The following is a 15,754-nucleotide window of genomic DNA, read 5'->3' on the forward strand; positions in this document are numbered from 1 at the left end:
CATAAGAACAATTCAAGTATTTTACAGTGTATGGATGTGGTAAACTTATTGGCAAATAATTTTGAAAGCTGCTTGAACTTTTTTACTTTACATTCAGTTTCCTTTCCTCCTGCCAGCCAATATGCAAGTAGTACCTTACTCTTCAAATAAACATATAGGCCAAATGGTTCACTAGGTTGTTACATTACAATCTTCAAGATTTTGTGCATCAAAAACTTCTTGATTCAATTTAAATCATTGAGGCATCATAGTTCAACTTCTGCTATTCATTGTTTCATTCCTTGCTTTATTGGAAAGGAATTCCTAATTTGTAATGTTTCTATCTAAACCTGTCTAGTAAAATTTCCTTAATACTGCTTTTTATGTTTCTTTGAGGCTTTGTCTACAAAAAGACTGGAGCTGGGTCAATGATACTGGCAGCAGGCAGAAAAATCCTCAGCTGATGGGGCAGGCCCTCGGTGAAATCCCACCTTCAAGCCAAGGACAGTTTAAAGCCTAGCCACAAGTCCCTGGTAAATCTTTGGACCAGAATAAGACTTTCTTTCCATTTGACATGCTTTTCTCTGATTGGTCCCCACCCTTCACCTATTTTACACATACCTACCCTTCCCTAATTGGTTTTTTACACTGTCATGCCACCTTTGAGTGGTGACTTTGTTTCAGCCTTTTTTGCATTCACACAAACCAACCAGCATGCACTCCCTCATTCTGACCCCATAAAAGCCCCAGACCCAGTGACGCTGAGAGAAGTACCACCTGATTGCAGGTAGGGGACTACCATCACATCTTCTCTCTGCTGAGAACTGCTTTATCACTCAGTAAAACTCTTCTCTGCCCTCCTCACTTTTTGATTGTCAGCACAACCTCATTCTTCTTGAACACAGGACAGGAACTCCGGAACCGCCAAAAGAACAAGGGTATGAGCTATAACACAGGTGGGCTGGGGCATGTCTGAGCCAGCTGTGGGCTGAGCCAGTGTGCAAGCCAGTTGCAGCCTCAGGCCGAGTGGGTGGTACACATCTTGTGGTAGGCCTGGGGCCAAGCGAGGCCTGGGCAGGGGCATTACCGGCCAAAAATCTCAGGCTGGCAAAGTGACCAAGAAAGATCCTGCATCAATACAACTAATTTAACCGAACTTAGATTTAGATTTCCTTCTTACAATTCAATCATTTGTGTTCAACCTTTTCCTGATAAAATTTATTTATATAAGTCGCCAAAATCATAGGCTTGATCTTGGCATAAACAAAAACTTATAGGGCTTCGGTTAAACAATTTTAAAAAGTTATAGAAAGGTGAAGAGCCAAAACTGTGCATTCCATTTATTCATGTATAGTTTCGTTTCAGTAATGGCTTATATAACATGTTGGTATGATGATCAATAATTTGGGCTCTCACTAGTCTTCACATTCACACAATACTTTTATTTCTCTGAATATGCTTTTGTAAATCATCTGAACATACTCTAAAAAAGACTCTGTATGTACCTACTTTTCTTTTCCAGAGAATAGATGGGATTTTTTCATTCTCTTATTCTACCAATCTATTAATCTTGATTAATTTTCCTTGGTTTACTCTAATGTCTCAGTTGCCCATTGGGAAACTGTTCTTCAATAAAATACTTTCTATACCATACAGTGTATTATGATATTATGATTGCCTTTCTTTCTTTATGCATCTGATTTACTCTCTTCTTCCATCCTTTGATTTTTGACAGGTAATGTGTTATGATAGTAATCAGGCCCATTTATGATAAGTTCAGCATGGACTAGAGAGCCAATACACTCAGGGATGTCCTCTGCAAATTTATGAGGAAAGGTAGATTTTGGCTCACCCCTACCCAAAAACTTGACACAAAACTTTCTCCCTTACCCAATGCATTCCAGAAGAACTTTGGGATGCTCTGAAAAACAGAAGGCAGGGTGTCAGGCTGAACCCATTGCATTCATAAGATTCTTTTCTTTCAAAACAGCTAAAACTGAAATCAGGTAATATTCTCAGATGCTTTAATAAAAAGGAATTTTCTGGGTCAGCATGTAAAATAATCTTTACAGATTTCACATTCTCTCTAAGTCTCATACCCTAGTCTACAGATGTTGAGATTTCCCCAAAGTATCAAAGTGCTGAAGGAAAGAACTTAAGCAAAAACTCAAGTTTTCCTATTGTGCCATAATTTCTTCTGTCTTTCTAGACTCTGCTGAAACCCAGCAGCAATAAGCTTTTATAGCCTTATTCTGTCAATCAGTTCCCATTTCCAAATATGAAAAAGGCCACGGAAGTTTGTCCTCTTTTGAATTCTCAGCTTCTCAGGTCATGAAAATGTCCTTCTCCTCATTGTAAGTAGATTTGTGTTTTACTCTATTCCATATTCAGCAATCTATTTCATAGTTAAGGTACACCATAAGGTATAATACCTTGAATGTATTTATGTGAAAGTATGGTATTTTCTTTCTTTTCCTCCCACAAGAGGATATGTAGAAGAGAACTGCTATCATTACTTATTTTTATTCCTCCTGCTGATATCTAAAGAATTTCCAAACTAATCTAGTTGAGGAATATGTGCCTTACAAGATTGCTGCATCTTCTTCATTGCTACCTTCTTAATCCCCGTCAATTCCTTCTTTATTCCAGGCACCAGTGCATTGACACTGACACATTGATGTTCTCCTTGTGAGAATTAGCCTATCACATTCATTTACATTCACTTAATTGCTGCTACTATTGTGTAGTCTGTTAACTTCCAGCTAGGGCACAATTCACGTGAACACTGGGGAAGCACAACCATTCGATTAGTTCTGCAAAGTAGATTAAAATCTTCTGGCTAATTGGAGATTGTCCATACTGCTGCCTTTCTTCCAACTCTAGGTTGAACAAATGTTATGTCTTCAAGGGAGGGCTCTTAGTTGGAATATGGAAGCCTTGACTGGACCCAGTAGCATTTTCTGAGCATGTTTGTGTATGGGACACTGTACTAGGCACCATGCCAGCAATTATCACCAATCTGGTCTTTGCCTGCAACCTGCAACTAGTCTTTTGATTGGCAGCTTGCCTTCTTCATTTTCATAAGGAGCACATGCACACTGGAGAAACTCCAACTTGGTACATGGCTAAATCATTAGTATCCCAAATTGGTAGGAATTTCATTTTGAAACACAAGCATTAAGAAAAATCCTATAAAACAGTTTGTCTAGTTTGGGGGAAAATGATAATTACGAATATGATAGTCTCACGTGCATGATCCAAAGCATCATGCCATGTTGGACGTAGCTAATTTATTCAGAACCTATCACTGATGTAATAGCAAGCATGCTTTGGTTACTAAGCTGTCGCATAGTTGTAGGAAACAAAGTCCCAAAGCTTTTTTTGGCAACGTGTCACCACTCTGTGTACATTAAGCTGAGGTGCTTAAAGATGTTTAATTATGTTTTATCTAAAGACAACAGAAAGCTCACATATCTACTCCAGCAATTCTAAGACATAACAATAGGTCAGATTTCTTCATTTAATGTAAAATGCCTTTCCCAGCTTGGTTTTAGCCCACCTCAGTAGCACATTTTCTGACTATACTCTAAAATCCAGCTGCATAAAACTGGTAACTCTTGCTCAAATGCATTAGATTATTTTTATGGCCTGGTGTCCTTATGTTACTGTTCCAGCTATCTGGGGTTTGTGATAGGTGTGATGGACACATACAGGAAAAAGTACTTGTGTTGACCCAGGGAGTAAACACAAGATGAGACCTATCAAAAAACATACCAGATGATTTCCATCAATGATATCATCTAATCCTCCCAATAGAATTTGGAAACAGTTGCCTAATTCCCATTTACTGATTGACCAAGTCTCAGAAAGTTTGAGTGACTTGTGCAAGATGGCATAGTAAGTAACAAGTATTGAATTGAATCCAGCTCTATATGATTCCACACTTACTTTTTTCCTATGACCTTATAGAGGTGTTCATCGAGAGATAAATCTTAAGCTGCAAGTTGAAGAAAGAGTAAGTGCTAACAAGGTTGAAAAGGAGAAAGCCAATATTTCTGGGGAGAAACTCTCCCTCTTACCAGATGTTGATGGCAGGTATAATATCAAGGGTAACAAGATCACCAGGACTTTAATAGAGAGGAAATAAGGAAAAGAGTGATATAATTTTTGTTGTTGTTGAGACAGAGTCTTACTCTGTCACCCAGGCTAGGGTGCAGTGGCTCAATCACAGCTCACTGCAGCCTCAACCTCCTGGGCTCAAGCGATTCTCCCACCTCAGCCTCCCAAGTAGCTGTGACCACAGGTGTGTACCACCACATCTGGATAATTTAGTGATAGAATTTGTTAAGATCACGTGATGCTTCTGAGCAGCATATCAAAAATGCACCCACAGAGCAGCCTGAGAATTTTAAAGAGTTTGTGAGGAAGGTAAAGGATACACTAAGAATAACTAGAGACCCAGAGATTCCCAGACTTAAGGAACACATTGCTGACTGTCTCTTCTGAAGATTCCAAGAAGGAACACGCAGGTTGCTTTTCATTACATTGTCTTTGAAGACTGCAAAAGTGGCGATTACATAGTATTTCATAAAGTAACACCTTAGGACAAAAGAATTTACCTGATTCATCAATGCTTTATCCATCTGACTCCTGTTTTATATTTTTGTTGTACATGAAAGAGATAGGCAAGAGAGAGAAGGAAGAATCTACTTGGGATAAAGTCAAAGTAAGGATTACCCTTAACATTCAAACGGTCTGGAGAAAGAATACAAAGGGAGGTCCACATAAATATAGGTTGACATATTTTCATTACAAATCAAGCAAGCAAACTGTTGACTAAGATAAGGTCTAGCCTCCTGTCTTGATTAATAAACTGTAATATTAACCTGGGAGTCTAGGTTTCAACTTAGAATCTTTGGGGTCCTTGAAGTTTGATGCTGGAACTGGCAGAAGAGGGAAACCTAACCTCAGCCTCCCACCTGCCTGCAGTTTTTCCCATCCTTTCACTCTGAGGGTCCTCACATGCATGGATCCATTTTTCCACATCTCCATGGTCAGTTTGCACCAGGGTTCAGGGGAACAGAGGCCATTGGTAAAGTCCATTCCTAAGAAGATAGACCTACACAGGCCTTACAGTGGGGTTGGGGCCATATACGCAGGGAATTTGGGGATCTATTATATTTAGAGCATGACCTACAAGTGGGCAAGTGTCCAGGATTCAGGTGAAAAAGTCTGTTGGTTCTTTGGATACCTGACCCCTTAAGGAGGACTGAAAAAGGTCAGAAGAGAAAAAACAAACAAACAAACAAAAAACCAAAAAATGGGCCCAGCAAAGCACAGGGCTCAAGGCAGGGACAGCTTTTGCCTAACTGTAAAACAGTATTGCACAGAGTAGTATAAAAAAAAATGCCTTTCTGGGTTGCGCACAGTGACTCACACCTGTAATCCCAGCACTCTGTGAGGCTGAGATGGGTGAATCCTGAAGTCAGAAGTTTGAGACCAGCCTGACCAACATGGTGAAACCCCGTCTCTACTGCAAATACAAAAATTAGCTGGGCGTGGTGGCGTGTGCCTGTAATCCCAGCTACTCAGGAGGCTGAGGCAGGAGAATCGCTTGAACCCGGAAGATGAAGTTTGCAGCGAGTCAAGATTGCTCCACTGCACTCCAGCCTGGGCAACAGAGTGAGACTCTGTCTAAAAAAAAAAAAAAGTCTAAATGCCTTTTTACAATCCATAGATCCTGTTTTGACACCAAAGCTCCTCTTTGGGGCTCCACTTGGCCCATAACATTACACAGCCTCCTTAGGTGGTCCCATCCACACTGAGGCACATGGAAGCCTTGCAGGCAGGTTAAATCACTAATAAGAGTCCCTAAAGAGGAGCTAGGATTTTGAATGTTCATCTTTTACATTTTTGAGCAGCTAAAAGTTTATTTTAAACTCTCATTCAGTCCACTGTCTGCACAGAGATTCAAATTGCCATAAAGCAAAGGAAAAATTTTGAAACCCCCTTCACCTGATTTCTCCACTGCCTGCACAAATACATACACACATGCACGCACACACAGAGCTTAACTAGATATTCAATATTGTCTTAATTAAAAGTTAAATGCATCAGCAAACTGAACCCTAGTAGCTAGTTAGTTCTCTGCCTCAGTCTACTTTCCCAGCTATAGAGCTCACTTAATCAGAAAACTCTCTCTCTTTTCAAAACAGAGAGCTTCCCTCTGCAAACTCACTCTACAAAGTGCATTAGGCTCCACATCACATCTACGCTTCTTCAGCCCTAGTGGATAGAACAAGTTTCTCTGAGAGGATCATTTCTGTTGACCGAACTTTAAGTTCTTTTCCCAGATCCCTGACATGATTTGACTGAATTTCTTGAAGCTTTTGTGTGTAAAGGTTGCAGAATGTCAATTCTCTAGTGATGGGATTTGGAAAAGGGAATGAAACCCAGAGACTTTATTCAGAATGTGTAGAAACCACCTTTATTACTAAGTATTTCATACAACGGTATTATAGCTATTTGCCGTGTTTTTTTTTTTTTTCTAATCCAAGGACTTGACACAATTTCTATTGTGCAGATAGCTGCTCCTAAAATTAAACCAATAAAAATCAGTAGCATTTTATTGAAAGCTTATGATGTTCCAGACACTGGGCTTGGTATTTTTCACGAGTTCTCTTCTAACCTTCTACCAGTCTTATGAAATGAGTATTATTACTACTCTTGCTGCTATCAATGTCATTTTAAAGATGAGAAGACTGAGGCTTGGAGAAATTCAGTAACTTCTCAACATTTTATTGCTAATAAGTAGCAGAATCCTGAGTCAAAACCAGGCATTGTGATCTTGTGACTTCAGAAGCCTTCTACTTAATGACACTAATGTCCATTTGCAAATGTAAAGCATATTTCTGGAAGACACAAAAAGGAGGCAGATATTTTTCTGCCTCTTAATAAGACCTTAACCTAGAGGGAGTTAAAAAAATGATAAAATACCAAGGTGGAGTAATAGGGACTATATTTACCTTCCCACATGAACAACTAAAAGGGAGAGAGAATATATGAATGTATGCGTTCATATTCATATATTCATATACACACATACATGTACATTATATGAATACACACTCACACAGACCTACAGTTTTCAGACCACTGGACATTAAGTGACAAAAGAGAGTGATATCTTATTAGCGGGAAACAAGTCAGGTAAGCCCTAAGATTGTCTCACTTTACTTCCTTGAGAGAAATTTTGGGCTACAGTGCAGGGGGAAAGCCATTCTTCTCCTAGGTATTTACTCAAGAAAAACAAAAGTGCATATCCATATAAAGATTTGTATGTGGTGTACAGAGCAGCAGTTATATCTGCAATAGCTAAAAATCGGAAACAATTCAAATGGGTAAATAAAATGTGGTATATCCATACAATGGAAAAATGCTCAGTAATAAAAAGGAATAACTATTGATATCTGCAACAAATAGATGAATCTCAAAATAATCATGTGGAGTAAAAAAAGCGAATGAGTACATATCACATGATTTCAAATCATATAAAATTCTCGAAAATGCAAATAACTTCAGAGTGACAGGAAGCAGCACAGTGGCTGCATGGGTGTGGCGAAGGATTGCAAAGGGATGGGGGAGTCTCTTTGGATAATGGATATCTTCATTTTCATGACTGTGGTAATGGTTTCACAGGTGCGTAAATGTGTAAAGATTTATCAAATTGTATACTTTAAATATGTGTAGTTTATTGTATGTCAATTATACCTCCATAAAAGCATTTAAAAAATAGAACAGTTTTAATTAACAAGGTGAAAGGTTTCTATCTTACTTTTTTTTAGCATAGACTATAAGCTGCATAAGAGCAGATACATTGTTTATCTTGCTTATTTTGGGTCTCTAGTGACTAAAGTTGTGTGTACCGATTACTACTTCTGCATAACTAATTAATGCAAAATGTAGTGACATAAAATGGTCACCTGTCGTGTTCATGGATCCAGTGCATTAACAGTTAGGGCGGAGTTGGGATGGCTTCTCTCTGCTCCATGATGTTTGGGGTCTTAACCAAATTGCTGGGTACCAGAAGCATTGGACCTCCCTTATCACTTTGTGTGGTCTCTCCAGCAAGGAGGCTCCAAGGTAGCCAGACTTGTTACATGTCAGTTCTGGGCTCTAAAGGTCTGACCCCCAAGGGAGAAATGTAGGAGAAGGCTGTGTTATTAGTTTTGTAATCTAGCCCCTGAAGTCACTAAGGGGCACTTCCTCCACATGATTTTTGGTTGAGTCAGTTATAAAAATTCGCCCAGGTTTACAGCTAAAGAAATAAACACCACTCTCAATGGAGGATTCTCAACACTTTTGCCAACATTTTAAGAACATGTGGGATAGAATATATATCAGTGTCACCATCTTTGGAAAATTCAGCCTGCCGCACTGTGTCAATGTCACACAAGGGATGAAGATATGAACATGAGTTAGTCATTTTAACTTCATATGCAGTCTTTCATGCGATAGAAGATGAAATTCAGGCATTCATTACACAGATGCATAGAGTGCATCTTTTTACACAATGTGGTTTCAAGACAGAACGTTTTAACGTGTACCCTGAAGGAACTTACATTTATAGATAAATATGTGAGAAAAGAGAAAGAAAATATAGAAAATGGCACCTTAGGATAGAAGGTTTAAGTCTTAGGGAAGGTATTTAGTACTATCAGGGTTTTGAGAAGGCAGAGGCTACTACTGGCTGAAGAAATCAGTAAATGCTGATGTTGCATGGGGTGTGGGGTATTAGAACTAAGACTGGAAAGGTTAGCAAAGTTTCTAAAGATGCTGAGAGACAAGCACTGAAAGTAAGAAAATAAAAGTTTGATTCAAGAAATGGATCAATCCTAGTATGGTATCTGAAATTCCAAGGCCCCTTTAGAGCTACAGATTCTACACCCTACTTCTAGAGTATTCTAATTTATTAAATTCCCCTCCCCCAGGACATTTTGATGATCAATCAGATTTTGAAACCTCAGAGGTGTAGGATCTACACAGATGGAAATAAAGATGTCTGTAAGAAAAGGTTAGAACCAAATCATAGGGGTCTCAGAATATGAATTAAAAAGTCTGCAATAGAATCTGATGATTATTTCACTTATATTAATTAACTTATCACAGCACCACACTTTTCAGCTAAATGCTATACATTGTGGTAAGTCAGATTATAAATCAGTAAACAGTAAATAATGGCAGCATTAAGTACTTGAAGATGCACAGGCAAGCCTGTAGCATAAATTTAAATTATAATTTTTTAAAATGTGGAATTTAGAGTTAGGAGAAAGCTTAGCAGTCCTTCAGTTTATTTCCCTAAGTTCACAACCTTATTTAATTCTTCCGCGAAAGTATATATGATGCTCCTGATAGGCACCTTCCTATTTTGTGTGGACTTCAGAAGTTCTTTTCACAGGAACAGTTTCAGGGGAGAAACATTACGTGATATGGATTGAAAGGTGCCTTATGCACACAAGATGTTATAATATTGCTGTCATATTATTTATAAACCATAGGCTTTTTGTATCACTTTTATGCACTGGTAGATTTTGGCAGTTCTATGGTTTCCCTTTGATATATAATTTATTGTGTCAACTAATCCTGAAAAAAGATCCACAATAAATAAATAGATACATTGATGTTCATCCATCAAAACTACACAGTATGAAATGTAAGTTAATTTGAAGAAAAGGAAAGCTATATAAGAAGCATAATCATTTTTTGCCAATTTTGAATTGCTAAATTTGTTTTTTGCCAAAATTTTAATTTCTCATTAGGATTGTATGTACTGTTTCTCTCTCTCTCTCTCTCTCTCTCTCTCTCTCTCTCTGTATTTCTCTCTCAGAATGGCATCTGTGAGTCTCTTTTGATAATGAATACACCAAGGGGGCCCAGAGTTAAGTCTAGGCCTCAGAACTAGGAACATTTCCATCAAAGATGGTTTGTTAATAATAAGGTAAGGAGGGAAAAAAGCTGTTTGCTTCTTTTGTGGCTCTGACCCTCCCTTGGTCCTGCCAGGCCTGCCTGAGCATCAGCAGAGTTCAGTGGTAATTAAAGCAACAGTGTTGTGAAAAAAGTGTGAATTACTTTTACAGGAAGACTTGGATGTTGCTACTGACTGACAAAGCACAGCGGGGGACTCTGCTGGATATTAAAGTGTGATGGTAGTCCCTGTATTGTAAGGTGGCTTTTCAGCACAATGCAAAATTGTGACTTTTCACAAGTTGATATCTCTGGAACCATTCGAGTTATCAGCTTAAAATTTAGATATATATTTTTTCCCCTTGGCAAGCCTGTGGAGCAAAACTGTGTCACATTTCATGAAATGCGATATGGTAGTTGGAATTATGGAGAGCTAAAGTATATTTTCTTCCTTTTCTTCCCCTGGATTTTGACTCTATCATGGAATTATTTCAACCTTGAAGATTGCAGAAAATAGTCAGGAAAAAGCTATAAAGGGATCATATGTTCAACCCTCTCTTGGCAAGTTATTTCAATGTCAACTATCTAGGCTTTCTGTTTCTGTCATTTTTTAAAAAAGAAAGAAGTGCAGACCAGCACTCTGTTGACAATGCCAAGAAATGCCAACTCTGGGCTCTCAGCACTGGTGTATAAATACCCAGAAGGATGGTGGGTTCCTCCCACCACGCCCAGCCAGGAAAAGTTCTGATCTTACTCCTGTCACTGCCAATCTTGTTAAGCCAACTCCCACACAGGTGTGATATAATGTTGATTATGCTCCTTATCCAGTGAGAAAAAAATATCCTTAACCAAATCCAATAAATCACCTTTTGTGGATGTGAATCAAGAGGATAAAATAGGATAAAATAGCCCAATATACTATTAACCACTTTTCATTTTATAAGCTAACAGACACTATCAGTATTCCTGAATCAAGTTCACAGAGAACATGTGGAATTCTATGTGAAGACATCATCGACAGACCAGGGAAGACTGCAACTGATAAGATGCAACTGAAAAGTGATGGGAAGTATGTATGTTATATGAACCTGTATTAGTGATATATTAATGGTGTAACCAATGAATAATACATCATGTAATATGCAAATGCTCTTTAATGTTCATCACTTTCTCTCTGAAGTAAATGAGTTGAGACAGTAAGTAAAATTTGTATGGTTTGTATATTTTTGGTAACCCTATTGACATCTGACCACAGTGGGACACTCTGTGGATCAATGGACACAGCAAAGCAGAAGGCAACACAGTAAGGTGAATAAGAGTTCACCCACACCCTGTGCAACCCCAATTTCTCCATGTGCAAAAAGGTTGTAATAAGCATTCCCACCTTATTTTAAAAATTAAGTGAATTAAGATGTTAAAAATAGTTTAGCAAAATGCCTGACATTTAGGAGTAATTAAGAAAAGCTGTTACTAGCATCATCATCAAACTAGGTGCTACAATGATGCAAGGTGATTCAAGGAATCCCCTTTGCTTTTAGATCTACTGATTCTGTGTCATTTGTCAAGCAGTGGGGTAATATTTTTTAAGTAGTGTGAGGTTAAGAAATGGCATTTAGGGGATGAGGCTGTGACATGCCAAACAATAGATGGTTTAAGTAGACAACAATGATATAAACAGAATAACTGGGGTGCTCAAAATGACATTCTTTCACCCCACTAGTGCAAAGTTTAATTAGTATGTAAATGGCATACTCATTTAAAATTGACATAATGCCACCTCTTTTCATGCCAAGCTGTCAGGGCCTATGAAACTGTAAAATTCCTGACACTAAACATTTGTTGTAAACTGATCCTTCCAAAAGTAACTTAACTAAAGCTGAAAAGGCAGGAAAGGTGATAATCACTTCAAAAAAAATCAAGCCACTTCTTCATTCTTTCTTTCAGAGAAAAGGACCCAAACTGCTTTTGGGGAGAGATTCACCACATTATATTGGACTGAGGGCATATTCTGTAAAAGAAAAAAAAAAATACATGAACCACCAACCCCAGAGTGATGAAAAGCAAAACGGGTGAGGAAAAAAATACCCTCAATTGACATAGCTATTTTCATCACATCAAATCAGCCATCTGTTCTTGACATAGTTTATTATCATTAGGAAGATTTTCTCAATTCAGACATGGTGATGAGGAAAGATGAAGAATTAACCAGATAAATAGCCAATTTGGAAAATTCAGGCTGAGACCCTTTTCCTCAATTTCCATCCCCTCCTTTCTCCCAGCTCCATCATCACACTCCAATTATTCCAAGAAAAGCTTCAAAGGCATGATTAGACATGTTTATGGTGGTGTTTTTCTCTCACTTGCATAGGCATAACAAACTAAACACACTAGGTATCAAATGACACAAAGGTGATCGACATTGTACAAAAAATAGTAATTTTCCATTGTTAAAAATGACTGTAAAACTTAGAATGACAGGTGGCTACAGTTAAGAGTGAAGGAATTAAATACTCTGAATCGAAGTATAAAAATGCTGCTGTTTTTTTCCCAGAATTTATTCGTTAGAAATCCATCAATTTACCTTGGGATAAGAATGTTTGGAGAAGAAAATTTTCTTTGAAATCATCACGAAGTAATTCCAACAGCTCTGTGTGAGATAATCTGGAAGGAAAAAGTAAATGTTGGAAACCAATAATAAAAAGAAAATATTTAAATCCAATGCTTGATATCAACTTCATAAACTGAAGTTGGAAATTCACAAAAGTTAAGCTTATAAATTTAGGGGGGAAAAGTTAAAATAATACTTGACAAATATCAACACAACTATTTAAAAATTACTCAAGCTTGTTATTTTATTTACATAATGTCAAAAACAAGTGTGATTCTCCCTCAAATAATTTACAAATTCATGATGTTAGATTTATAAGAATCTAATTCACAGATTTTGAATTATGCTTGAAATTATATCTTTTTTATTAAAAACTTAAAACTGTTAAGGAAGTAACTATTAAATCATGCAGATTCCACAAAACAACTTCCATCCTAATCCCTAGGTTATTTTGTGTATATATATATCTGTCTTTGATAACATTCCTGTGGTCTCTTATTCTGATCTTTTATACCTAAATATCTGACTTACAACTCATTGTCAAAAAAGTAACTTTTTATAACTCTTCATTCCTCATCATCTCTTTGAGTCATCATTGTTACCAGACCTCTTTTTTTTTTTTGGCTGAAACATTCTTTTCTTAATTTTATCTATGTCATAGGATCTTAACTATCTTCATAACTTTTAGTATGCTCTTGGTTTTCCTTGTTGCTCCAACAACCTAAATATGGACATAGTCTTCCACCACAGTCTTTATCAATTCAACAAATGTCTATTGAGACTCTACTGAAAACCATGTGTTGTGCTAGGTGCTAGGAGTACTGCAGAGAATGAGGCACACATGATCCTTGCCCTCATAGAGCTTCAGTTGCTAGACTAGAAGTCAGCAAACTAAAGTCTCCAGGCCAAATCCAGCTGTACACCTATTTTTGTAAATAGATTTTTCTTGGAACGCAGCCATGCCAATTCATTTAAATATTGTCTACAGCTGCTTTTGGGATACAATGACATGGTTGATTAGTTGCAGCAGAGATCTTTAGAACACAAAGCCTGAAATGTTTATTCTCTGGCTCTTTACAGAAAATGTTGGCTAATTCTGGTTGACTCTAGATCCATCTTCAACTGTGGTAGCTCTTTAATCTTTATCTTGGAGAGCACATTCCTGATTTCTTACTGTTTCAATCACTTCTACAGAAATGATTTCAAAACCTCTAGTCATAGTCATGATCTCTCTTTTGAACTTCAGTCACATATTTCTAATTGCCTATTTAACATTTTCCTCCCCTGCACACACATGCTGGCAAGTAAACCACCATTATTTCAAGACAGCTAAGACTGAGTTTATCTTTTTCCCAAAGCCAACTGTTTTCTACCATCAATCTCCCAAACACTAGGACTTAAGATTTTGGAGTCTCATTTTCTTCTAGCATCCAGGTTTTAAAAGGTTTAAAAACTTTAAATATTCTCCATATCTATCAACTAATGCTTGTTTCTACTGCCACTACCTAGGTTTGGACCTCAAAATCTTATATGTTGAATATGGTAATCATCAATCTTCTTACAGTTAATCCCTTATGTCTTCAATGATCTGTCAGTCAGTCTCCCTGAGACATCACCTTGTATATGTCATCAAAATCCTTCTCTTTACCAAGAGTGTAGCTTCTCATGACAAAGATTAGGGATTCTCAATCTGTGGCTAGGGCTTTCTTTTGTAGAGATGCTACAGAACAACTTCAAGGGGCCCATAGATTCCATTAAATAAATGAAGAATTGCCTGGAGGCTGAATAAACAAGTACCTGAGAAGATGTATCACGATCTGTTTTTCAAATACATGCAGATGTTCTTCCAATAATGAAAAAGTTCAACCTGGGCAACATGGCAAAATCCCATCTCTACCAAAAAATACAAAAACTAGCCAGGTGTGGTGGGAAGCGCCCATAGTCCCAGCTACTCAGGTGGCTGAGGTGGGAGGATCACTTGAGCCTGGGAGGTTGAGTCTGCAGTGAGCCGAGACTGCATCAGTGCCCTCCAGCCTGGGTAACAGAGAGAGACCTTGTCTCAAAAACGAACAAACAAAAAAGCAAAAAAAAAAATACAAAGTTGCTTATGTAAGTTATTGATATGGTTTGGCTGTGTCCCTACCCAAATCTCAACTTGAATTGTAGTTCCCATAATTCTCACGTGTTATGGGAAGGACTCAGTGGAAGATAATTGAATCATGGCGTCAGTTTCTCTGTACTGTTCTCATGGTAGTGAATAAGTCTCACCAGCTCTGATGGGTTTATAATGGATTTTCCTTTTCACTTGGCTCTCATTCTTTCTTGCCTGCCACCATGTAAGATATGACTTTGTTCCTCCTTGCCTTCTGCTGTGGTTGTGAGGCCTCCCCAGCCATGTGGAACTGTGAGTCCATTAAACCTCTTTTTCTTTCTAAATTACCAAGTCTCTGGTATGTCGTTATCAGCAGTATGAGAAGAGATTAATTCAGTTACCACTTTAGTTGTAACTTTTTTCTCATTCTCTGTTTTCTGCAGCAATAGATTCTAAAAGTGTAACCTTTTTTTGTCTGTATTTTATAATTAAATGGTCCTAATTGGCCATTAAATGCCTACTTTCCCATGAGGAAGGGTCTGTTAACAATTCACAAGAAAACTATGGAAGCCTAAAACCTCAGCATTTGGAGGGGAACGTAAAAGGCTTAAAAATCTTTAAATGTAACTATATCCTTTCCTCTCTTCTTGGATGAAAGCTATGGATTTGGAGTATTTTGTGAGGTACAGGAACACCTTGAGAAAAGAGATGGCTGTTTAAGCCTAATTCAGTTCTAGACTTCAAAGAAAAGGAATTTGAGGGCTCCTGGTCGTTTGTACACTATCTGCCTCTGCTGGTCAGAGACCATGAGCATATTAGGGTTCTGGACAGAAGCTTTAATAAATGATGTGCATTTGGCAGCCATGTCCTCCTAGTCATATTTCCTGGAAACCCAAAAGAGGTAGTGGAAAAGTGAACACAAATATAGCTGCACAGCAGGGGAAGAAAATTACTAAAAACAATATCCACATTCTTGGCCTTGCAGTATCTGTGTCATTCAGTTTAGCCCTTTTTCCTGGTTGTAGTTTTTTCTCCCACCACCGTCTCCCTATGGACTATTTGATAAGTGATGGCAGTTCTCCCGTTCCCTAGCATATTATGTCATGGCATCC

General features: G+C 37.9%; 1 protein-coding gene across 2 annotated transcripts in view; it reads right to left on the reverse strand.

Moving 5' to 3' along the window:
• Positions 1 to 15,754, reverse strand: part of LOC116560598 — a 582,130-nt gene that overhangs the window by 14,996 nt on the left and 551,380 nt on the right. For both annotated transcript variants that reach the window (XM_032292066.1, XM_032292065.1), the window contains one exon: positions 12,524 to 12,603. In XM_032292066.1, coding sequence (XP_032147957.1) covers positions 12,524 to 12,603 — 80 coding nt within the window. The remainder of the gene's footprint in view (positions 1 to 12,523; positions 12,604 to 15,754) is intronic.

This window comes from Sapajus apella, unplaced genomic scaffold (genome assembly GCF_009761245.1).
Source record: "Sapajus apella isolate SASKATOON/1434 unplaced genomic scaffold, GSC_monkey_1.0 scaffold26, whole genome shotgun sequence".
NCBI classification, from domain to species: domain Eukaryota; kingdom Metazoa; phylum Chordata; class Mammalia; order Primates; family Cebidae; genus Sapajus; species Sapajus apella.